The 27,265-nt window shown below is 38.8% G+C and overlaps 1 protein-coding gene across 1 annotated transcript in view; it reads right to left on the bottom strand.

The window, feature by feature from the left end:
• DYRK1A (dual specificity tyrosine phosphorylation regulated kinase 1A) overlaps positions 1–27,265 on the bottom strand; it is an 89,188-nt gene that overhangs the window by 37,942 nt on the left and 23,981 nt on the right. Inside the window, exon 2 of the mRNA XM_086477680.1 lies at positions 21,268–21,344. Within this exon, the coding sequence (XP_086333806.1) occupies positions 21,268–21,277 (10 nt within the window). The 5' untranslated portion in view covers positions 21,278–21,344. The remainder of the gene's footprint in view (positions 1–21,267; positions 21,345–27,265) is intronic.

The following is a 27,265-nucleotide window of genomic DNA, read 5'->3' on the forward strand; positions in this document are numbered from 1 at the left end:
AACGTTTCACAGCCACGCTTTCTGCATAAATCTGGTTTCTTCAATACACGGCACTTTAATTTAAAAAAAAAAAAAAAAAAAAAAAAAAAAAAAAGTGGGTAACAGCCCGCTTCCATCTCCGCGGCACGGTTTCAAGCCATTCCAGCGAGGATTTTTTTAATCATCGCGGTGTACACGCACACATATATTTTTAACACACACATTTTACCACCACCACCACCCCCCCCACACGCTCCCGCGGCCGGTGCAGCGCGAGGGCGAGCGCGAACGGCGGTTAACCCCTCCCTCCCTCGCGCCGCTCCCAGCCCGCCCGCCCGCGGGAGGCGGGCGCTGCTGCGGATCATTAACTGCTCATTTATCAGCGCCGCTCACCAGGCAACACAATGCAGCAGCGCGGCGCGCGGAAACCACCCCGAACCCCAGCAACAGCGGGTAATTAGCATAGCCTACCACTAGAACTCCGCCGCCTGATTGGGCGAGCTCGCCAGGCAAGCGGCCAATCGGAGGGGGATATGCAAATCGCAGCCCGCAGTTGCCAGGGCAGAGCCGCTGCCCATTGTCCAATCGGAAAACAAGCCATCCACAAGCAGTGCAATTGCGCTTTGTCACATATTCACGTTGTCGTTAACACTTTCCGGTGTAAAGCAGAATCGGCCCCGCCGAGCGAGGGCCGGGCCCGCGTTCTACATTTCGCCCCCGCCGCAGGGGCAGGGCGGCGCAGCCATGATCCACGGGGATCCCCGCCCGCCGCCGCAGCGGGGTTCGAGCCCCCTTCCCGCCGAGGAGGGGCCCGGGCCGCCGAAAGAGCCGAGGCGGCCCGTGCCCCACCACTCTCTGCTAGGGATTCTTCAGAGGGTCCCACACAACAGCCACGAGCAGCAAAGTTCCCTTTCGCCGGCTCAGCGAGATCACCTCGCACAATGAGATGGGCTGCTGTACTGCACCGGACAGTACGTGCTCCCCAGAATATGTCATTCCCTTTTTCCCCAGATACTGAATTTCCGTTTGTTGGGGTTTAGGGAAGAGGAAAAACACTACAGAAAGAATATCCTTTATTATTTACCCCACTGACAGATTTTAAGTAAATGAATTTCAGTTCATTTGACCAAACTGAACCACCAGTAAAGACCGCACATAAAGAAGCTGAAGCACTGTATGAGAAATTAGCAATTTTCTCCCAACAATTTAAAAAATTATCTGAAAGAATGTTTGTCATTAAGCGCCTCCGCCTGTGCCAGTGTGAACACAGAGGGGCGTACAGCAGCTACTGACCATCACCACCGCCAACGCTCCTCAGGAGGTCCCTTCCCACACACGCAGACGTGGATTTTGAAAACCAGCATCGCTCAGCCCCCTTCGAATGAAGTCTCTAAACGCAAAGACTGTCAGACTTACTCTGGAAGCAATTGCCTCTCTCTTCAAAAGCCGAACGCAGCTGCACGGCTTCCCTCTACACCGTGGCGGACGCAAGTGATCCTCTGCATGTTTTACTTCACTTTCCGCAGCCCGACAGGGATGTGGAAGTGCTACTGCAAGTCACTCACCTGGGAGATGGGTGTTTGCGTGTTTCTGGTTCTCCAGTGCCTGGGGAAGGTGCCTGACACCGGCCACCGACATCTCCCGTCCAGGTACACACCAGGTACAGGACACACAGCAACGGCGGCAGCAGCAGCAGCAGCCTCTGTCTCTCAAACCCTCAAAGGGCCGTGACACTGTTCTGCCGGCCGACCGGCTACAGGAGGGCTATGACTTTGTGTCAGCCGCTAACCTGGGTCATGGCTGAAGAGCACAGAGGAACTCTTATCAATCCCTGTGACACTCCAAACTTCTCAGACCTGAATCACAGCATCTGCCCAAAATTTCAGTTCCACAGCCTGACGCTAACGCAAATTAAAGTTTTACTGTCTCCTTCGCTTAGAAAATTTAACAACTTCATTTTTGAAAATTTATCAATAGTAAAACCACCAAAATATTTCCTTATATGTCCTACAATACACAGTTATCTTAGTACGTGCACTAGCCCCTCTGACACACACAGAAAATCAATTCCATCTATTCTTTATCTCGTGTTAACTTTGGAAACTAAATTACTGCCTTTTGATTTATGCTCATCTAACCAGCCCTCTACCAGCGCAGCAGCAATAGCAGCAAGCAGCAGCAGCAGTGTTATCTGACCACAGGCTTACAAGATTTTCCAAGCAATCCAGCCTGGGCCAGTACTTTGCGGCACTAATCCTTCTCCTAGTCTGTGCAACTGTCCTCCTCTCAAAGTAATACTTTTATCAGCTGTTAAGTAAGAGTTTCTTGTGTTGGTACAGTGCCTTCTCTTCCCCCCATCTCCAAGGAAAATATAAATAACATTACTTACAATTTTTGGTTTACAGTGCAAAGCTAATTAAAGGCTGAATACAAATTACCTGCTACATGGCAACACATCAAACCACACGATCCGTACAAGATGTGAAAAACACCAAGTATCTTGTACCTAATCAATACCTGTGGCTAACAGCTAGCCTAACGTCTGAACTTCACTTTTCGGACTCCACATGCATTTCCAGCTGAACATAATATAAGGTTAGCATAAATATCTGAATCATTTTTAAAGCTCTCCTTTAATCTGCTGTACAAACACATATATATTAAAAAAGGAATCTTTTCCTACGCATAAAAACCATCAAGGGAAATAGAATAATTCAAGTCATTTCTCATTTGTAGTTACTGAGGCACAAGATATATTTAAACAGTTGCTACAGAAAAAATGGAAAGCATCTACCATATCAATGTACAGCTAGCATGCCAAACCATTAATGTAAGAGCTAAACAAGGGATGAATACATCATGTGCAATAGTCTCACATGATATAAATTATTCAATACCTGACCAAAGAAAACAGCTTTCAGGAGAGAGGGGGAGGATCTGAAAGTACTTTTGTAGTTTGAATAAATACAGTATTGTGAATTGATGCAAAATCTTTCTCACTCTACACCACAGTTAAATAATCACATGTATTTTCAAACTATTTCATTAGGTTATGTCAATCCAACTTACATTCCAGTATTTATCATAACGGTAGATTTCATCTGATACAGTGCTGAAAATTTAAAAAAAAAATAACCAACTGTAAAAAATGAAATTACTTGATACATAGGCAGCAAAACTGTATTTTCAGCAAATATCTTCTAAAAACATGTGAGCTTTAAAATACCTTGAGGTCATCAAAAGACGCCAGCAAAAAGAGCGGTCACTGTACGACCGAGCTGGTGGTGCAGTCAAAGCACCTTTGAGACTTCCAGACAGAAGTGTATCTAGCAGGACAAGACAAATAAGCAAAATGCCAGTAACTTATCGAGTTAGAGCGTCACTGCTTCCTATTTTTATGAACTCCAAAGATGACTGGAAGCACCAGAACTATTTTCCTCTAAAAAATACTTAGAAGCTGTAAACTGTAACTATATAATTTTTTCACTGTGTTTCAACGATTTGGTAACTGACATTCTGACACCAGCATTTTACAATAGACGTCTCAAGCCAGTCCTTACTTCCTGATGAACTGCATTCGGACTTCTTCAGTCATTAAACAACAAATCATTCCCCAGTAAAAACTTGTAACATTTCCATATCCAGCTACTGCTAATCACAGAGAACTCCATCTACAATCAGAAATAAAACCAAGCTTTCACAAGTACAGTGAAACCTCGCAATTCCAAACCACATATTTGAAAGACCAATTTCCTGCCTTTGTAATAACTTCTGTATTTAGTATACACACTTTTAAGTTTAAGTAATTACTTTGGATTTGTCTCATTTTGAGGTACTAGCTTTCATGAGAAAAAAACCTTAAGTATGGTCGAATACATACTTGCAACTACCAACCACCAAAGACAGTGATACCAGGCTTCATTAATCCAAACAATATGACCCGAAAGCAGGGCTCACTGTAAACTGCATTCATTTTAGCACAAATTTAAAAAACAGAAAAATTAAAAAAAAAAAAAAAACCAACCAAAACAAACCACCAAAGCAATAACAACAAACATCCACAAAACAAAATAAAAAACTGCATTGCTATTCCCTTAGGATAATACTATGATTGAAGAAAATTATTTTTGAAGTATAATTCACACATTTCCTTCAAAGGCTTTACTGTTTCTAATGTAACTGAGTAGGTATTAAAAAATTACAGCTAACTATTAAAATAGTTCTTTTTCCACACCAAGAATAATGATGAGAGCAACACCATTCAAGCACCAGAGTTGTGCAAATCTAAAGCCTTTACATTTCATCTATATCTTCAGCTACATGCATCTGTAGATCTTGTTCCCGGGGTACAACAACTCTGTAAGCGGAGACTTGAGTTCGCGTTTGCCGTGACTGGGCTCCTCCTTTCCAAGGGGTGCCGCCTCTCTCCTCTAGGCACGTTATGGAAGATGCATAAACCAAAGACAACGTGTTCCAATTGCCATGCCTCAACTGTAACGTTTAAGCCTCTCTCTCCATCAGTCTCTGGTTCTACACCCCAGTTCTCAGAGCAGGCTACTGAGAGAGCTGCCCGTCGCATGCATCTGCAGCATCGATATGGGGAGCAACACGGAGACAGCAAGGTACACCCTCACCACCAGAAGAGACAGGTTACTTCAAAGGGACTGCAGAAATGGGGTAGAGAGGGAAGAAACCATTCCACCACTCCATGAAGGAAAATCTGACCAGATGGTTAGATGCGGTTTTGGTTTTGGTTTGGGTTTTCTTGCCTGCACAGAGGTGCAGAGGGAGAACAACATTCCACCTAAGGAAAGAGAGTTGGATGTTTTTAAGGAAAGAAGATTGTGTAAAAGTATTAATGGAATACAAACACTAAACAGACAAGTAATTCTTCAAGGTTCAGCTAACAACTGTGTTCTGTGAAGAGATCATCGCAAGTTCAGTTCATAGCATAAATGCTAACAAAGTTCTAACCCCTGCAGGCTTTTAATTCTTACGGAGTTTCAAACACAACTGTGCCAGAGGTCTGGCCAGAGTATACATCCAGTTCATAAGCACATACTGAACATTACATTTATAGGCACTAGACACGACTGTACTGTAATGTAAAAGAACCACGATCTCCTAATCTGTCATGTTACCAAGGGTCTAGGCATTGCGAGTCAAGAAAAGTGAAGTGATTAACACGCAATCTCTTTATCTTGAAAGGTTAGATAACAATGCGTTTCAGAGCTTCAGCAACGTGGTAAATTTTGGAAGTGTGTTCTCAGTGAAGTAAGAGAATGAAAGATCATTTTTTAACTGATTTAGAAAAAAATGTCATTACTTTTTTTTTAAAAAAGTAAATATACATACAGTAAACTTTCTAATCCAAGCATTATTGTAATAAGGCACGTTACCTCTTCAGCTCTATGGAATGAATGGGCATATACAGCCAATGCTTCATGTATGGCAGGCAGCTACCACAGAGAGGACTCTGGCAAACATGCACTTGAAGATGCATCTTTTAACAGCATGACTCTTCTCTAGCAAGTAGATGCTAAGATAAGAGGGAAGAAGTTTGAAGTGCCCTCCTCCCCATGACTGAAAAAGCAGACGTATTGCACTGAGGCCTACGTTAGGCTACTGTGGTGAAAGGAGCTTGAAAAGGGGTACAAAAGGAAAGTTACTGACAGCAGGGCATAAACTGGAGTGGTTATAAAACAATTGCCAAAGTAATATGACTTTCTGTTACTACAGTGACGCATTTTGGGGGGAAAGTATAAAACAAGCATAGTATCTGTCACCTGTAAGATGTTTGTAAAAGAAAATGAGAGCTGGGTAACTTAGTATCCTCCTCCAGCAGACTACCATTGAGCCCAACTTTTTACCACACGCATCTAAGCATTTAAAACCCTTACCAGAAAAAAAAAAAAAAGTAATATTGTTTATCATGCTCCAAAGCCACTGCAAAAAATAGGGACTTGGTGCAGAACAAGCAGAAAAAATCCAAACCACCTGCTACTGCTTTGTAGCATCAGTCATTATGCCAAGCAGTGGCAACACATGAAGCTGCTATTTGCCAAAGCATCTGGGTTGAAAGCAATATGGTGTTGTTCACTGGCATGGCTGTACAAGCTAGCACAAAACTGTCTCAAAATGTCAGTCAATCTCCAACGGGCTCTTCAAGACTTCTATAGGAATTTGCAGAAATGCTGCAGTTCTTAGCAACTTCAGAGAGCCCCATCATGTACAAACAGAAGGTGCCAAAGAGGACTTCCCCTCTTTCTCTCTCTGCCCCACAAAAGGGTAAGGAGAAACTTCCTAACATCTCTAGGAACAAAAGGGACTGGACAGAAACGGAGAAATTGCCTTTGCCATTACTGGCGAGACGGAAGCATGGTAGACTCTTGAGTTTGCCATGTTATTGGCCACCTGTATCCAATAATCCAATGTTTCAAAATGTCAGCAACAATTAAACTTTATGCTACAAAATGGGAATCATATGAAAAGGCAGAGCTGCACAGAGACTAATGATGACAAACAATATTAAAAGGACTCAAGTCAGAGATAGCCTTCTTCATGTGCTGATAAATACTTCACTGTGGGCTCCACAACCATAGAGAAGATGGAGAATAACATAACCTGATCTGTCTTCCTACATAAGCATGCCCAAGGGCCATGGAGGTATTTCTCTGAAATGCTCATGGTATAAATAGAGAAGGCAAGCCAAACAATCTTCTTGGGCATAAGAAAGAAGTTTGTAACAGCAATGAAGTCCCCAGTCAGCTCCACTTCAACCTCCATGGATTTTCAAGGGAAGTGAAGTCCTCAGTAGTGAACGACTAAGCACATTCATATTCGGCCACAGCCCTGTGGTTTTTCTATAGTCGCAGAAACTGTAGTAAGATTGGTCCAGAGTTTAACTGCAGAGACTGTGGTTTTGGTTGTATATGTTCTGTTTTTCTTACGACTTCTCTAAATCATCTGTCTCTATCGTACTCATGGGCATGACATTACAGTGAACATCTCAGTAGGCCTGAAAAACTTGGGAAACACCTCACAGGAGAAATTAAGTCTTCTGACCACAACGCAAGTCAGAAGTCTGCACCTGGGCACACTGCGGATTAATGCTCAGGAGCCAACTACCCCTTCTCAAAAGGCACAGGATTCAAGACACGGACCTGTCTGCTTGATTCTGAGGCTGAAAAAAGTTATCTGCAGAGAGAATATTGAAACTTGCTGGTGGTCCTGTCTTGCCTAGGGTTTAAAACTCCAGTAAATAGAAGACTGAGCTAGACTGGGCTCAGCATGTCTTCCTGTCATGAGGAGAACACCTCCACACAAGAATGTGACCCGATAGGTTCCTACAGCCTTGTTTAGTCTATGCAGAAGGATTTCTCTTCATATTTTCTCTTCAAAGTTTCCAATATCCTATTTGAAGAGGGAATAGGAAAGAACTCTGCTGTGGGAAGCTGCAATTCTTTTATTTACAGAAATGCAGGATCAAAAAACTTCAGCATATTGGCTTAGTGATGACAAAGGAAAAATGTTCAACTATCTAACCTTGACATGTTAAAGAAATAATGAGTATGTCTAGGCTAATGTGTGCCAAGTAAGAACCTAAACTTTGTATTAAATACTATTATTAAGAAATTAAAAAAAAAAAACCACAAAAAACCAAAAACAAAAAAGAGGAAAAAAAAAAAGAAAACCACAAACAAACAAAAAAAATTACACCAAAAATCACAGACCGACTGAAGCCCCCCAAAGGAAAAGAAATGGTTACACTTCCACTTCTCCATTTCCGCTTTTATCTCTCACTGGACATTCTCTTGTCTTTCTTTATCAAGGACAATAAAGCTATCACAATTTTTGGAGAAAACACACAAACATGTTTCTGCATATGGAAGAGAAATTTTAGAAGTTCTCAACACTGACCAAAATTCCTGAGATAATGGGGAGCTGTATCATTTGGTTATCACAGACGCATAGCTGTGCAAACAAAGCTTTTGAAAAGCTCTTAAGTAAGAATACAAATTTATGCATATATGTCCCAATCTGTCTCTACTTGCCTTTGGTGTAACCGAATATGCTGCCAAGAGCTAATCTATTTACTACTAGCAAACATTTTTAATAGCTATCTATGTATATAATCTATAAAGTTTGCAGAGCTACTCTAAAAACTAGACTCAATTCCAAAACCGGGGAAAAACAGATGCCTTCCCACCTTCTCTCATTTTATATGTTAGCTTGAGTATCCCCAGCAAAATTCAGCTAGTTTTTGACAACTCTGATAAAAGAGGCTAATATTTCTTAATGGTGCTGCTTCGTACTCCACTCCGCTCTACTCTGTTCAAACAAAGAAAAGCTTTACGAGAAACACTAGAAGACTTTCCATCCTTCTTCAGTTTGTGTGTATCCAAAATGGTGGCTAGCTGAGTTCGGCTCATCTGTTGGGAACAACACATCCAAACTATCTTCTCCATGATCATCAGCAGAAGGGGCAATTTGCCTGGAAGAAGCGTATGCGTGTGCATACACGTTCCTACTACTTTATTGAACTCTGAAGGAAAGATCATGGTCTCAAAGAATAAGGTTGAGAATCAAGGACTGTAACTTGAAGAAGGATCAATAGTGGACTCATGCATACAACTGCCATCTGTAATCAAGAGTATTAGATACTACAGTCATTCTGTCTACTCAGATGAGGAACCAAACAGACAGGATTTAATTACTGGTCAGAAGCATGTTAGGTACACAGATTCATTCTTAGAAGGTAACATGCTTGTCCTTTCCCCTGTAAGTGTACTGAAGATCCCAGAACAAACTGGAGAAAAGAGATCCACTGACTCTTTAAAAATCAGCATCTTAATACTTCTCCATGGAGCATCTTATACAGATGCTTCTAACAACTTTAAGGCATTTATTTCTTACTTTCAAAAACTGGTCAACTCTTGCAGCTAGTTTGTATCTGAATAAGGAAAGACAGAACTCTGTCAGAGGTCCCGTTAACCCAAAAGGTAAAATACCTGTCTAATTACCTGGTCTTCGATGAAATTCAGCTGACTCATTAGATAAATAACTGTGAAGCTAATCTTGAAAGGAGTCCAAATCACTTTAAGTAGCCTGCTACATAGACTTGCTCATAAGACATCAATTCACTTTTCTCTAAATTGATCAAAAGGCTTAGATAAGAGGGAGATTAACCATCTTCCTAATGGTTTACTTCAGCTTCTTGGAAAGACAAAGCTACTGCTAATCTGTTGTCAAGGATAATGTGGATTTTTGATGGAAAAAAGATACTGCTAATCAACTCAGATCTTTTGAAAAAAAGTGTGATGCAAAGTAAAACAATAAAATACTGTATTAAAATACTCTTGAATGATAACCAAGCTGTAAATCATGAGCAAGTGTATTTGTGCAAAGCAAGAATTCCATTCTCTTCTCTACCAACCCCTTCCCCTCCTTCCCTGAAAGAATGGTGAAATAAATTTTCATTCGTATTATATAGGCTACAGATCACAGAGTTACAGGACACAAATTATTCCTCAGCTATCTTAATATACATTGAGTGTTTACACGCATCTGAGCTGAATACCTGTAGCCAGAGTGAACGACTTCAAGTAAACAGACGTCACTATAGATCTGGCAGTGTTTTTAACCCAAATCATTGCTCTAGACGAAGTTAGCTCCCGAATTCTATTTAAGGAAACTGCCTTCTATTGAAAAAGTGGAGTATTCAGCTAGCTACGTTTTGGTGGCACTTTTTCTGAACAGCATGTCAGAATTTTTTGCATTTGGATGGCAGCCTATAGAGTCTGGATTTCTCCCAAGAAAAAAAATGAAGTTTCGCTTCTTGCCTTCCCCTGGAGCGCCACATGCCTCCAGACATAGCAGAAAACACCAAACAAACAAAAAACACAACTACTTTTTGCCTTTCTCAAGATTCAAACAGTTGTTGCCTCGGGCCTTTTGCTACCAGTATCTTTGTAGGAATACAAAGCTGAACATAGCATTCTAAACTCAAGTTGCAGAATCCTCACTTGAAAATTGACCAGTTGATTTGGGTGTGAAACAGCCTCTTTTTCTGAGGAGAATCTCTTTTCTTCAGAAGACAAGTCATGAAGACCCATAAAGTCCATAAACTCAGCCTAAGCCAGAGGACAAGAACAACTTTACAGATACAATTTGTCAGAAGATGGAAGAAAAGAGAAAAGAAGACATTTTTTTCAAGAAATCCTACGGAAAAGCAACACAAAAATTCTCTCGCGTTTTGTAAGTGAGAAGGAAGCAAATGAATATCCCCACAGCTCCAGGTCAGGAAAACTTATATACATACACATATACACATACACACACACGTATATATATATATAAAATGTATACATAACAAAAGGTAAATTAATAGTGTTTTCTTTGGGTTTACCAGGATGAAAAAAAGCAATCTTCTTCAAAGACAACAGTAAGTCCAAAGGGAAAGGAAAAAGGATTCCACCAGTCCTCCTTTAAGGACTAGTTGACAACAGCAGGCTTAATAGTTCAGTAGCCAGCAGCTGTGTACGTCTATACTAACAGATTCAGCTGGGCCCAGGAAGGTTCCTAAACACAGAACTATGACCCACTGTGTTAGTAAAACGTTCGAGCATTCATAGCATGCGCTCCAACTAGCACTCTTCCCCAGTAACTCCTGGGAATGTGTGGCAGTCAGCATGTTCCAGGAATCCTTCCCAATAGGCAGCTTTCAGGCAGCCACCCAGTTTTACAGGCTAGGACAGTTAACTAGCACAGATGTGTGCTGTTCCATGTGATCGGCTTCAGTGGCTGGGAACATTCAATCTACTAACAGAGAAGTGGGCTTTTTTGTCTGCGAAATTTCATTCTTGAATCTCTTCTGACTCTTATCTGCTCTTGCAGCTCTCTTTCGGCATACTTTACAAATAGTGCCTTCTACCTATCTTGAGAAAATCTCCTTCTAAATAGTGAAAATGGCAAAACAGAAAATGTTCAATTGTGAATGCATTTTTTTTTTGGTAAAATACTGGGATGCAAAGAAAGAGGAAGGAAGACATGTCAAAAGCTATCATCGAAAAACTGCACTGCTTGCTTGAAGATTTTGGCCTGGTGAATTTGTTTCTTTGAGAGGTGCCTGGTTTAAAAGAAGCCAGTGCTCTAATCAGACAAATGCACAGTGAGATCAAACTGCACAGGAACAATTAGTTGATGTGGAAGATCACCAAGTACAAAACATACACATGCGAATGACATACATGCCCTGGTGAGGCCATATCTAGAGTACTGTGTCCAGTTCTGGGCTCCCCAGTTCAAAAGAGACAGGGAGCTGCTGGAGAGTCCAGTGGAGGGCTGCAAAGATGACTGGGGGTCTGGAGCATCTCTCCCATGAGGAAAGGCTGAGAGACCTGGGGCTCTAGCCTGGAGAAGGCTGAGAGGGGACCTTATCAACACTTATAAATATCTAAAGGGTGGGTGTCAAAAGGATGGGGCCAGGCTCTCTTCAGTGGTGCCCAGCGACAGGACAAGGGGCAACGGGCACAAACTGGAGCACAGGAAGTTCCACTTGAACGTGAGGAGGAACTTTTTTACTCTGAGGCTGACAGAGCACTGGGACAGGCTGCCCAGGGAGGCTGTGGAGTCTCCTTCCCTGGAGATATTCAAAATCCACCTGGACACAATCCTGTGCAACCTGCTCTAGGTGATCTTGCTCTGGCAGGGGGGGTTGGGCTAGATGATTTCCAGAGGTCCCTTCCAAACCCTGCCATGCTGCGAGTCTTCAAAAGATCTTCACAAACTAGTCTAAACTGAAGTACACAAGACTACCTTTTACTTTTTCAGTTACTTATTTATCAGAATCATCTTGATGCTAGAATCAGAGTTTTCCTTTAATGTCTCAACATGCCAGTTTTTAAAAACTGAATTTTGGAGACAATTTCAGAGATGCGAACGTTTAGCTTAAAAGAAACACTAGCTTTTGTATACCACCTTTTGAGACTAAGCATCAGAAATACACTTAAACTATATGACATAAACTATATGTCATTTTACTCAGGTACATATCCAAGAATTACTTAGCACTGTAAAATGATTACTTGACCTTACAGCAGCAAGTGTCAGAAATGTGTAACGATATTAACAAACAAGAGAAAATCAATTAATAGATTACTGCTTTCTTACAATCTTTAAGGAGTGAACACATAGCCCACTTTAACATAAAAACATGGAACCCTACCTAAAACAAAGTTGTAAATGAAACCATGAGGGACCTCTGTTGCTTTTCACAGGTATTTTGATAAACTTTACTAAGTGAAATATTTCAAAAGGCAAACACACACTTTCATTCCAAGCTAGCACAAAGCCTCTGTATCACTGGAAGGTACAAAACTTGGTAAACATATTTGTTTCTTTTTTTTTTTTAATATATGTATTTTTAATAAGCTGATCTAGTACATGTAAGCCAATATTCCACACCTACATGAAGGTATCACTTACCAGTTTTATATTCAATCCAACTCACAGAGAAGAATCTGATCTACTTCCGAGACATTACTAGCAAGTCAGAACTCATTAAAATACGCCACGTGAAATCATATGTACTTTTGCTAATATATAGAAACTTGCAGTCTCAGTTTAAACCATCCAGGCATATTCAGTGACCTTGGAGGAGCATGAAGATGGATGAAAGTCCTACTACACATAAGCTAGCATTTTTAAAAGAATCCATCAAAACATGGTTGGATTTATCCATGTACTACCAGAAATAGTTATTTATTCCTCTGGTATGGTGAGACAGCCCTGAGGAACTGTGGGCTATAATCACAGCACTACAATGCTTCTTCTCTATTAAAATGCCTTACTGCCTACATAACCAGGTGAAACATCCCTTGTGTCCATGAACCAGGTAAGAATGAAACCAACTTCACCCATCTTTGCAAACATGATCCTTCTACTTCATTTCCTGGCAAAGCACATCTATCGATCCTTCTACACCACAACTCAGGGGTAGTGCAAACAAGTGGCAAGTTCACTCCAAGATACTGACCTCAAATAGGCAAGATGCATGAACATGGAACATTCGCTGTGATGTTAGTAAAGACACTGTGAGGCAAGGTAACAGCGTTGGGCGGCGTACTGAACTTTTAGGTTGGATTCTCTGTTCACACACAAAGTGGGTTTAATAAGACAATGAAATATAGGTCAGGAATACGCAAAAAAGAAACCAGGCAGAGAACCAGAACTAACCAGTACAATTAGAACTTAAAAAAATGAGGATACAAGGATTAAGGGACCCTTAATAACCAATTTGTTAGGAAAACACAGGAACCAGTAGATTTCCATGGGGGAGGAGGAAATCGAGAACAAATCTCTGTTCTATGTCTGGAACAAAACTGCTGCCACCTGTTCCACCTTTATAGCAAATATGTTCAACAGCTGTCTCTATCTGCTATATACTAAAATCTAGATCTTCAAAGATAATTAGGTACTTAACTCAGCAAAATGTCAACAGGAGTTAGATGTAAGTATCAATGAAGTGCTGGGCCTCAGAAACAAGGCTCTGGAATATCACTTTGGTTGATCAATATATGTTGTACTGTGTATTACCCACTGTTGCCAGGATAACAGAAAGGTTAAAACTGCAAATTTGATGTCTCACCACCACTCATAAAAACAAACAATTGTTTCTTGCTCTCTAATCTAATCATCGTCCATAACAGCTTATAAACAAATACTCATTTCTCAGAAAAGAGTGTCAAGATGAAAATCTGAGAACTGAAACATTCTCAGTTTTACGACATTTTCCAAGATTATTTATGTTCCTTAGTACAAAAGGGTTTAACTAGACCTATTTAAATTACATCTAAACTGCACTTAGTGACATAAAACGGCTGACAAGTACATCCTTAAGTTGTCTTATGGAATTATCCAAGCTAATAAGCATGGATGGTTGATTGCATATTAAGACATGGAAACTATTGTAAAACCTGATGAAAGGAACTCTTACTCCCCTACATGTAGCTAGGCAAAAAACTCTGTCATGAAGTCTTAACTATCGTATGTTCCTTTGACAGGCTAGTAACATACTGGCTTGGCGTATCAGTTAGGCACCAAGCTAATGGAACATGTGGTCACCACTGTCTGGAAGAGCTTTTAATATAAAAAATATTAAAAATCATATATCAGGGGATGAATTGAACTGAATAGGAAACAGCATGCTGACTAGACCCAGAGAAATAACAGTTTTTAAGAAGTCATAATGTCCAATTTCAGCAAGATTTATGAACAATATTTACATAGTTCTTTCACCCCACCAAACTGATAAAGTACTATCAACAGAATTCCTAACAAGAATTATCAAGTACTCAAGAGTGGCTGCTGGCTGTTAAGAGAGCCATCCTATGGCCTCTCTCTCCATATCTTAAAACCTAACCCCAAAAGAATATAACTGTTCAGGGATGGAGGGAGAGGTTATTTACATCTGACTGCATGGTTTATAAAATAGGATGCCTCCCACAAACATTTATTCCCCTGCTTATGGATTCTACATAGGATATGCTAAGGAACTGAAGTGGTGCATGTTTAAGCTAAGCCTCTATTTAGCTTGTTTAGTTCTAAGGCTGGTCAAAACTGATTAATTCAGGGTATTCTGTCTCCACAGATAACAAATCCAAATAAAGCTACTGCTGTGTGCAATGAAGGATTTGCACCCTAGGATGTACTTGAGGAATGGCAAACTTCAGATGTGATTCTTAGAAAGCTGTAAAGGGCAAGCTCTTGAACTAGTGTTGCCCATTGCTGAGTTCAAGGGAGGAAGCTTCCTCTAGATACAAACCAATTGCCTTCCCTCAAGAAGCACAGGGCTAATATTCACTTCAAAGCCCATCCCCACTCTTAACTTCACTCACAAGCCTCCCAACCCAAGCAAACAGTATCACTGTGTCAACACAGTTTGCTACTAAACACACACGAAACACGAAAAAGGAAGGTGTCTGTTATACAATATGATGCATAAGACAGAATGCTCACACCAGCAAACACCTAAGCCAGTAAGTCAACATCATATAGCACAATGCCAAGACTATATTAGCAGCTCTAAATGCAGTCTAGCCATCCTATTACTGCGTTACCCAAGAGAACCTTTACTTTTCATTCACAAACTGAACACTCGGACACCACAGGGGCTTCATTACAGCTGCTCCTTTGATGACTTTAACGGCTACAAGAAAGACTCTATATTTGTAGTGTTATGTTCATCACAGACCTCAGGCATTCTCAGTGGACTGACCAATAATTCTGGAAATGTAGTGGGTTTTATAATAGTTAAGATTGTAATTCTTAATCTGAGTTTGAATTTTTTGTTCAAAATCAAACTTTTCTCAAGTCTAAGTGAGTCTTTGCTCTTAGAAATAGGTAACAGAAATAAATTTCAGCCTCACAACACTGCTGAAGCTCTACTGTTCATTAAAAAGAAACGTCCCCATCACTTAACACTTTGTTGAAAGTTACCTCAAAAAAAACTTTTAAAAGAGGACCACATAATGATACAAAATTAATAGAAATTACTGTTCCAAAATATTAAAACTACAGATGGGTATCTTTAAGATACTTTTAGTTCAAGCATCATGCAGCAACGTAATGCTTTTCAAAGCGCAAAGCTCCTCTGCATCTCCTATCCCGATGTCCCCTGAGCTGACATCTCAACTCCACCAACACAGGAGAGGGAGACTCAGTTGCAACAGCTGGAGCTCTGCATCACCCCCTCTCCCTGCCCTCCTGAAGAAACAAGCTGCTGTTGACCACTGCCACCCAATGCCCCTGTGAGCCCCACTTATGAACAGCCTAAGAAAGAATATTTCAACTACTTTTGCTGCAAAACATTAAAGAAACTTCGGGATACAAAAAAAACCCCTAGACAACTAACAGGCCACTCTACAGGAATTCTTCTCTCAAGATGAAGAGAGTTGCGCTCTCTTAAGAGGAAACAAAACAAACAAAAACAGACGCCTCTGAAGATTTTCTTGTTTAGATGCTCCAGACTTTTCCTGAACAAAAGTAGCATTCTCCACCAGGCTCTACTTCCATGCTAAAACTCTGAAACGGGATTTTTGTCATTTGTTTCCTCTTAGATGAGAACTGAGGCTGAAAACTTAAATCTTCAATATCATGGGTACTAAGCAATTTTGGAGGAGAGGAAAAAGAGTCCCTTTTCTTTTAAATAGGCAACTTCTTTTTAAATATGGATGCATGAGTCTAACTTTAGCTGTCCAGGTTTTCACATTTCTGATCTCAAATAGAGAAAGTAGAGCATTAATCTAGTCCCTTGACTTCAAGGTTATCATTCATTGAGGTCAATGACTCCATCTCTGAAAAGCAGAACTTCCCACTTTCAATATGATAACTGTTGCCCTTCAGCAAGCAACTATGTTCAACTTGTTTCTGACTGCTTTCTCTCAACTGCTGACAAAAAACTAACAGGCAGAAAGACAGCACAAACAACTCCTGCAAAGAGAGTGATCTATGTAAAAATAGTGGTTAACCTAAAAGCATTATTATTCATGCAAAGTGCTCTTTATCTATCTATATTTAAAACTTTCACGACTAATAAGCAACCCCGTCTCTTACATTATTTTCTTGGCATCTTCTGTTTGTGTTAAACTTCTGTTTATCTGCCTGGCCAAGACCTGAATATCCAATAAAAACTGCCTGTAATGATACACTCAAATCTGTGAACAAGTTACTGACGGACAGGATCAGTCTAATAGGAATGAAAGTCACCAACCAGAAACAAAACCGAAACCAGCCCATACCATGCTTCAGTATGGAATTAGCACACAGTCCAAACGTTTGCTCCTTTACAACCCAGTTCTGGTTTTATGCCAACAACAGACATCTCACAAGAGACACTCCAGGTATGCAATTACTTAAGTAGAACCATAGATAGTACAGTCATCATTTCCACAAGAAGATACAGGTAAGTGATAAAAAGGTGATGCCCCAATAAGTTTCTGGAATTCCCTGGTAAAACCCTGTAACTCTCAACAAACTAGTTCAAAGGCATATCAGCAGCCCTGGTATATATAATGTAACACGGATGAACTTCAAAATACAGAGCAGCAATACTGGACACTGGTTTCTTCTGACTAAAGAACAGCAGTGGGGTTTTTTTGCTTTGGTTTGCTTTTTTACTACTGATGCATATAAAAACAATCTTCAAAACAGCTACAGGCTCAATGAAATCAGTAGCTAAAATATTAGGAATACAAGACGCGAGAGCATGGCCCAATTCTAAATTTTCAGTCTACTCTTTCATAAAACTAACACCTAGACACTTGCAAGACTATAAACTCAATCCAAGCCAAGAACTTCCCAGACATCTTTACTCTGCATTTGTTACATTTTAGTAAGCAATGCAGCTGTGGAGAAAAATAAAACACCACCAACAAAAAAGGCAAGTATCTATGCAAGTATTTACTATTTCATTGTTCTTGCATTATTCTTATTGAGTAGTAGTGGAATGGCTTGCTTTTTTTTCCTTTTCCAAACATGAACAACATCTTTTAAAGTTAAGAGCAATATGATCACTTCGAATGTTTTATCAAACTTGAATATACCACTTTCACATTTTATATCGCTTGGTTCTCAACATCCTTGGCGTATTCAGTATATTTTCATGATGAAGAGAAGAATTTGATATAACTTATTTTGATCTGTTTTCTACATTCTAATGTATCCATGAAAATGTGAATGTGTTAAAAAAAAAGTTAATACACAATAAATTCTACCACACAATTAAAGATAAAATAATCACTTCACTTTTTTTTTTTTTTAAATGATTTTACATTAGCAAACCTCTGGATCAGTTTATACAGGCATAAGAATTGGACAGAAATAAGATAATATTTACATACTATATATGTCTCTAAGACACAACTGATAAGAGTTACCCTGTTTCCATGCTGCCCTTAGTATGCAGATATGTCCCAAACATTGTTGTTCAATGGTCTTCTGAGAGATCTAAATCAGGAGGAGGTATCTGTTGTGTTTTAATACAAAATGCATCATCATCATAAAAAAGGAGTTTAGAACGTGCAGACTCTTCTTCCTCACCTTCTGCTTTCAAGAACAACATTTCAACAATAACTATTACCAGTCAATCTCCTCAGAGTGGATCAGCATGTGGTGTTACGGAATGGATCCTTCTGGAACTTGTACTTTCGGTTCAGTAGATCTATACTGGTCCCTTATACTCTAATCCGAGATACGAGTTATTTTCTTACAAAGGTTAAGAAAAGACAAGAAGGTTTAAGCTCTTCAAAAGCTTAAAGATCAGACAACTAATTATTTTTAGTTACATATTCCTAGGCTGCAGCTAACTAGAAAAATCAAAGCCAAACCCAGAAAGTTCTTTGTTATAAAACCCATCCATTTTTATAAGGCAGCCTCCACAAAGAGGAGGAAAAAAAAGTAACAGCAACCACACAGTTATACTCTGCTTCACAGGTACAGGACAAGACATAGCAATCACTTTGAAAACATGAACTTTTAAATACAAGATGAATCCTTGCTTGTAAATACACAGCCCAATCCCAAATTTGATGCTACTACACCATAAGAAGTAAACACTTGCTAGTATGATTATCAGCGTAATAACTACAACCATAATGGTAGTAATGGCACTGGCACTTAGGGTTCCTTCCTTTCACAAAATGTCCTGGAGAGAGTGACTTTCAAAGTACAAAGAAGCAAAAAAGAAAAATCCACATTCTGAAAATATTTTTTAATCAAAAGCACATTCTAAGGCATTAACTTTTTTATCACAACATGCATTTGTAATGCACAAGCATGTCTGAAATATAAATTTAGCTTTTCCTATGATGAGCTGAACCCTCAGCTTTGCTTTTTGCAGGGTGTTTCACAGAAAAGCAGTATATAAAATCTACAAGTTAACAAGGCTGACAAAAGCAATTATTGAAAATCTTTCAATTCTCCAAACAGTATCTTAAAGTGCCCTTCTGCATGTGTGTCCTACATATCTTAGGTGTTAAGAACAGGGCAAAAAGACAAGTCAGACATGCTGCAAATTTGTTTTCCCGGTTAGTCAAACTGGAAAATAAGATTCAATCTCACCATTTCTTCATATTTACACTTTTTTTTTTTTTAAAGCAATGGACCTTAATACATTTCTGTGTTTTCAGCTTAAGTGGTGATCTAAAATTCAAGTATTCCAAGATAGAAAAAGTGAAAAAAAAAAAAAAAAAAAAATCCTCTTCAAGAGGATTGTTTCCCCCAGTTAAGCCACGGTTAATTTTAGGGTTTTAGAGTAGGTCAGTTTACAGTCAAATGAAGTTATGCCCATTATAACAAATAATTTATTCACCCTATAGAAGCTTTCATCCTTTAGGCAAAGGTAGCTTAGACATCTCCAGGCTCCTCTGATCAGTCACCCAGAGCCATCACCCTCAGAACCAAGCCTTGCTGCAAACGCAAGAGAACTGTCCTCAATAACCACAAAACCTTTCAATTTCTGACCTGAGCTCTCACCAGCTACTTTAGACTTGAGAAAGGTATCAGCAGCGTCATCATATGACTCTTGTTGTTACTGCATTAAAATGAAAAAATGTACTGTAATTATTTTGGAGAGCATGCAAATTGTGTTTATTCTCAGAACCTCAGCATACTAAGATTGGCTCTCCTAATATACAGAAAACTGCAAATAATTCTTACTTGTCTAACTTCCAACTTACATGACACGTCAGAAGCCTGAAAGTCTTTGTCAAGGTACCACTGGTTTTCACTCTGGATTTAGCATGGAACTTCTAAATAAAGACTTTTTGCTTTAGAAGACAGCATTACTACTTAAAATTCAAAATCTTGTATACATTTGTAGTCTTCACGCTCATAATTCAACAAGCTCACCATCATCAGAAATCCTGACCAAAAAGCACTGAAAGTGCTTAAGTTTTAAAACAGATTAATGTATTATAATACAAAACTTACCACAAACAAGTGCCCTACAATGTTATCAATTGCAATGAGTGTCTACTATACAAGAGTCCACAAACTTGACAGGACATTGAAAGATTCAATTTTGAGACTTTAAATGCTATTCCTCTAGGTTTATAAATTTAAAACAAATTAAATACCCCTCTGGAACAGTTTTTGTTTCTCCTCCTCTTTGCCCCACCTAATTCTAGAATTCTTTAGACCCAGTTTTACTTGAACTATCAACACACACTTACAAACATTCGACTGAAATGAACGAATGTTTAGTTTTCACAGAATGAAATATCCACTTACAGCATCTTGGTCTTAATCCAACATGCTCCATGTAAATATACCCTCTAAAGCTGTTTATGCATGAACAGCTGATGCAACTGAAAACTGTCAATCAGGAGATGATCTGCATGCATACGTCAATCTATCTAGCTTTTTTTCCAGCCCCAAGGATTCATGGGTTTTAAAGCTGAACAAGCAAGCAAAAGATCTGTCTTATTATGTGTACTACACTGTTATAGACCTCAAAATATAAGTCACAGAACTGTTCACTGCTTAAATAAGGGCATTTGGGTATAAAGAACTACACCAAACCTCCTGTACAACCTAAATTTTATTCTACTTCTGCTGCTTCCGATTTTTCATGTCAAAATATTAACCATATTTCCAGCAAAACAGTGTCGTTTAAAATACGCTATTTAATCTGCAAATACACTTGGCACTTAAGAGTATTTTCATTAGTGAAAAATGGAAGAACTTCCAAACCCATTAATTTTAAGAATGGCTACTGACTTTCAAAGATGTTCAGAGATCCTATCTCAATTCTTGAGAAATCCTACAGTAACTGGACATAAACATGTGGTAAGGCATAATGAACTTAGCTATTAATTTGTTACGCTCTTTTTCAGATGGATCCGTAACATTTCTTTAAAAGAAAGTTAATGAATGATTAAAATAGTGTCTCACTAAACAGGTGACATACATCTGTAGGCAAGTGGGGGACATTAAAAGGGGGTAATAACAAACAAGACTAAAAGCAGTATATTTAGTTAGCATCTTTAAAAGCAACCCCTTTTTTTTTTTTGCATAAAAACTTTGGAAACAGTATTTCCATTCAGGGATACCATTTTCTTCCAACAGTTGCAGAAGAGTTTCAAAGGGCAAAGAAAGATTTCAAAATTCTGTAAGGTTAAACATTCTACTAAGTTTGGAACAACATAATGTCGAGGGTACAGAGAATGCAACAGAAGCAAAAAGCAGATCAAGATTTTCCCTTCCAAAAGCCTTTGAAAATAAGATCACCTGTATGCATCGTCTTCTTTCAAGTCTCATATCATCCTGCAGGGGTGTGGGGGACAGGGGGAGTCCAGCAGCAAACACTGCAAAATGAAGAAAAAAAGAAGTAAATGTAAATACAAACCAATAAAATACCTGAAAAAAACATAAACCTCCATCTACTAGATCCACATAGCGCTTAGTTCAACCCTAGCTCTCGGGTATAACCACAGAGCTAAACCAAGGAAGTTTCAACAGAAAATGAAGTTTTCCAACAGCAGAGACAGGCATTACAAAGACTATCTTCCACTGACATCTACTGTAAGAAAAAAAGTTACCTAAATGTCGAAATTTCAGAGATTGACTCAGGTTTCAACTGGTCATTGAACAGTTCTGAAAAATCAAGCTCATCCAAGAAAAGCTGTTCTCAAACATGCAAAAGTGAAATTATTGATAGTTACTCATCTTTGCAAAGCCCCTAAATATGTGGATTTTTTTACAGAAACTCAGGACAATATTTGTAAAGCACAACTGAACTTCTGTGGGATTTTACTGAATCAACAAACTACAGAACTACAAAGGCATATAAACACATAAATGTACAAATCAGGTTTTTCCTCATATCTCAGACAAAATTGAACTAGGTTCACCTCACACAAAATTGAAATATACTCAGAAAAATAAAATTATAATCTTCTACAAGACAAAGAGATACAGAGACATGATTTTCTACAAAGAAATTTCCAAGAAAAGTTAAAAAGAACTGTGGGATTATGCCAAAAAAACCCAACCCAAAACACAACACCCAACAACTAACCAACCCATGGTGAAAGCACTTTTCAAGTATTTGCTTTTCGCTTGTTCTCCAACAAAATATCATTGGTGCTTTACAACCTACAAAAATACCAAAACCACTTACAAATTACCGAGAATTTTGAAGAACCTGTGAAAATCACCTAACAGCTCGAATTGTAGAGTCTACATTACTACTATCTAAACACCTCCCGACAGATGTAACTCTAGGAAAGTGTGTCTAGGCTAAAATGCACTTAAATGCAGCAATTTGAGCAGAAAACATTGCAGTTCACTCCATTTCTTCATCAACAATGACTGTTTAAGCATTGAATATACCCTAAGCCCAGCTAACTTTTCAGTCAGCACACTGGCTTCTTCCTTGTGCCATAGCAATGCAACATGCATGCACAGACACAAAATGGGGTGGTAAAAAGACAAAGAAGAAATACTTTTTTTGATGCACGTAGGAGCATATGTTGCAGCTATTCTATTGTTATTTTAAGAGCAGGTGAACTCTTGCTGTCACGCCTCCCAAAGATGGAGGGGGCAAACAAAAACTGGCCATCCCACATCATGAATCAACAGCCTTAGGTTTTTTACTGCTGAAGTTCCAAAGAGACTTAGAATGTCACTGCCACATCCACAGGAGCCATGAACTTGGCAAGGCTGGTGAGTATTGCCTAAAGCTACACAAGATCCTACAAACTAGGCACTCTCATGCCTAAATCACTTCAATTTGGATAAAAGATTCAGTCTGGTACATATGCTAAGTGTATACATCACACAGACTGACACAGTGTCTTGCACTGAGTATAGTCTCACTAAACTCAGCAGAGGCAGACACTTATATTCAAGAACAAGAAAAAAGGAAGGAGGAACAAACTCTTCTCCTCTTTACACTCAATAGTCCCTGGATTTAAACAAACACTAAGAGTCCTGGTGCATCAGGTATGTCCAGCCTACATGGGTGTCTTAAGGCTACAGGGCTATAGTCCCATTTCGAAAGCTCTCTCTGGCCAAGACACTTTTGGTTTTCTTTTGGGGTTTGTTTTTGGTTGGGGTTTTTGTGTTTGGTGGTTATTTGTTTGTTTTTTGTTTTTTTTTTTTTTTTAAATTGCAGTATCTATGGACACTAAGATTATAGAAAGCCTTTTCCAGTAGTAGCTGCAAGGACTGAAGGCATCACTCTCTTGTCTTTACCACCTTGTAGCTCTAATACAGCAAGGATCACCTCTCATTTGCATCAGTACAAGGCCAGTTTCAGTACTACGCTAGCTTAGTTCAAACTATCAACACAGTTTGAGCAGAGCTAGCTGATTCGCAGCCAAAACAGATTGCAGAGCGTTCATACATTGTCTTCTGCCCGTTCTACAATGGGAACGGTAAGCTCCAAAAGCAGCACATTAGCACATCTCTGGCGCTTTACAACAGCCTAATATTGTATCAAACTGACTGCAAGGCTAGCAACATAAGCACTGTCGTGGGCAACAGGCTGCCAGCTCTACTCCAAACCATAAGAAGAGGCAATCAGTCAATAAGAACATACTATCCAACAAACACAGTGACGACCAAGCTATAGCTACAGATCTTGAAGTCACACAGCTGATTTTGTCAAAGCAGTAAAGCAACTTCATACACAGGGGAAGCTATGCTTTTTTGCTGACTGGAAATTAATCTAGAAAATCTTAAGATCACTTATAATACTAACTCTGAAAAAGTATTTACCTCGCAAAGATTTTACAAAGGTATAAGAAAAGAGAAAACAAACTGGACAGATAACACACACAGACCTGAATTATTTTAGAACTTAGAAAATTACATTAGAGCTACCAACAATAAGAAGAGTTGCTGATGTAACTACAAAGTCATTAACAGTTTATTAACCAGGAATCAATACCTCTGCCCACTTCACAACTAACCAGCAAAATACATCCATCACAAACCACTGAGTTTCTTCAGTCTCCTTACAAATCTCCAACAATTATTACATTCTGAAGAACTGGACAACTAGCGTGGAATTAAGACCTGGAGCAGAAAGGCAGGTGTCTGTTGTAGCACTGTATTCTAAGGAGGGATCCACAACATAGAAAGTAATTTTAAAACATTAGCAGAGAACAAAGACAATGAGTTACTGTGATGGTAACAGTATCACAGACACACAAAAGGGTAATATTTCAAACTTTTTTTTTTTTTTTAAATAGATACAACCAAATCGCCTATAATAGCCGCAAGGGCAACACATCAAACTGAGTGTCTTCTGTTGTGCCTCTGCATTGCCAAGTTCTTAAAATCAAAAGCCTTTGACACAGTCTGTACAAGGACTTCCTGGTTTAGATAATAAATTGATGATAAGAGGAAGCAAGAACAAAACCCACTCATCACACAGTCTGTAAGATCATTACTAGAAGAATCCCCTCAGTAATAACATTTACTGGGCTTCAAGAACCCAGTTTGATCTACTTACTGGTACAGAACAGAAGTTAATTGGAAATAAAGGAGTAGAGGGAGGAAGAGGTGACAAGAAAGGTGTTGAAAAGCAAATTATTGAAAGTGGTAGAGCAAACAAAAGAATAAAAGCTGAAGTCTCATTTAAACAAAGAGAGCAGTTCTTAGAAATCAACTGTGTATGAAGCCACCATGCTAAAACTTTACTTCATGCTTTTATTTCCTATTTTAATTACTGTTGCTTTCTACTCTTCATCTTTCCTACCCACACAATGCTCCTCTGATCTCTTCAAAATACAGATAATGGGATTATCTATGCAAAGCCATTCCACATTCATGAATAATTTCAAGTGTAGAGTTCAGCTTTACTACAAAATGTTTAGTTAGATAAGCCAAAGATGCTGAGCACATTTTATCCCAGGTTATACTTCACCATATTATAAAGATGGTGACTGTGAAGAACATAAACATGTCTCTGACTTTTTCTTACACCGTAAGCCTAGTTTGTCCATTAGCCTCTTCAAGGACCAATGTTTTATTCCACTGTGTTCCTTAGGAGCATCCACTCCTTCCTTCAAAACACTCACTACCCAACTTATGGCAATAGGTTCACTGTAAAGCAAAGTTGCTTTCAGAGCAGTCATTCTTCCAAAAACCTAAAAGTTAAAGTGCAAAAACCATAACTAACATCTCTCTGAAGATGTTTCATCATCCTCCCCCCCATTTATCTTTTTTGTGTTTGCCTGGATATCATCAGATCATGAGGTTTTGCAAATAGGGACCATTTTATTACACATGAGCACAGCAGAAAGCCAGTTCAGCTGAATCTAGATGCAGCAGAGCAGTAAGACTAATTTTTTTTTAAACCATATTATTGTGTAAACTTAAGAATGTACATGTCATATCCATTATACAAACTAAATATGCAACATATTATATGAATTTAAAGCATCTAGAGTTAAAAGATTCTATCCAATTCTAACCAATGCAAGTTTGCAAAGAGTTAAAGGCAACTATCATAAACACCTTTAAAGAAAGGCCACATTTTCACTAAATTTTTTCTTTAATTTTAAGCATACATGAAGAATTCTTTCCACGACAAATTTAAATAAGAGTTTTCAGAATATCACTAATAGCACACCCGAGAGCTTAAATTAAAGGTCTGCTGGGGAGGGTTTGACTTCTTACATTTCACTAATTAAACACTTTGTATATATTTTCCTTATTCAGTACCACTGTATTGTAAGATTCAATATGGCACCTTTGGCAAACTAATCGTAACAAAGTTCTTGAAGTTTTTCCTCTGTGAGAATGTTACTTTGTGATTTCTAAAGTCATACGCAGTACCAGAGAAATCTCTGCACATCTCATGACTATATACACTGTTGTCAGAGATGAACATAATTCAGGTCACTGACCTTTGGTAAATGCAGGCAGGCCTGTTGCTAGCCACATAAAATATAAATACTTACTTAGAAGCAAAAATATTTATTTATTTACTAGGAAAATGAGCCAGAGGTATACACCAGTAAATTGAGATTAACAACATACTGGAATATAATGGATCTAGTCATATATAAATCTATACAACAGCAATTTCTTAAGGTGTTGTTATTCTGCATCTCAACAGCCTATTCCCGAAACTAACGCAGACAACCAGTGATGTTGCTTGACATAAGGCACACAGGGCAAAAGATTCACCAAATACATCAGATTTGGTGTATTCAAAATACTGCATAACAGAATGTGAAGTACAACCAATACTGCTGGAATTTCAAAGAAATAAATCTCACAGGGTGCTAGGGATTGTAAACTTCCAGCACTAGTTCCCAGAGAAACACAACTGAGGAATTTCAAAATCATGGTTTTTACAGAACCCAGCACATACAGTGTGTTTTGTTACTAGGTAAAATTACATGTGTTTAGATGTACAAATCAACATATATCTGAAAAATCAAACACACGCTTCTGTTTTACCGCTTCTGTTCTACTTAGGACCAACAGATGTGATGTTATATATAAGAAATAATTCACAAGAATGAAAAGGGGGAAGAAAAAAAAAAAAAAAAAAAGACTACTTCATATATCCAATGTACAAAGCAGAACTCAGTATATCATCTCAGGTTCACCCACAAAATCACATACATTAAATTAAAAGCTGATACAGTTTCAGCAGGAAAACACAATATATCCCTCCACTTTTATGGTCACCTGCCTGTTTCTATACCTGATAGCAAATAATATGAGTAATTTGTGATCAGCATCACATTCAGTAAGTTCCCAAACAAGTCACACATCCCTTTCTCCAGGTTTAAGTGCTTTGGTATTATGGAAAATCTGTAAGCTGAATGTTTTTATTGAAATAGTCAACAACTACATTAAGACTATCTTCCAGTTTTAGAATTCATAATTCAGTAAGAAAAAAAAAAACCAAAAAATCATACACCTCTCTTCAGTTCAATTTATGTATTCAACAGAACTATGCACACAGTCACCTTCATATGTCAGTTTACCCCATGCTTAAGAAAGGCAATGCTAAAGTTTTGGGAAGAGGGCATTTTTGTACACGACTAGTTTCCAAGTTAGGGTGAAAAGACATTCAAAACTGGGTTCATACTAGATTTCACCAATACACCATTCATTCAAAGAGCTTGTATTGTACTGCATGCTCCCAATGACTTTAAATACACCCTGCTGAACTAGAAGACACTGTAAGTTTCAAGATCAGTATCTGCGAGATGCTTACGAAACAATACATCTAAACCAACACACTCTTAACCATCAT

The sequence above is a fragment of the Leptosomus discolor genome, chromosome 1, assembly GCF_034619465.1.
Source record: "Leptosomus discolor isolate bLepDis1 chromosome 1, bLepDis1.hap2, whole genome shotgun sequence".
In the NCBI taxonomy this organism is placed as follows: Eukaryota; Metazoa; Chordata; class Aves; order Leptosomiformes; family Leptosomidae; genus Leptosomus; species Leptosomus discolor.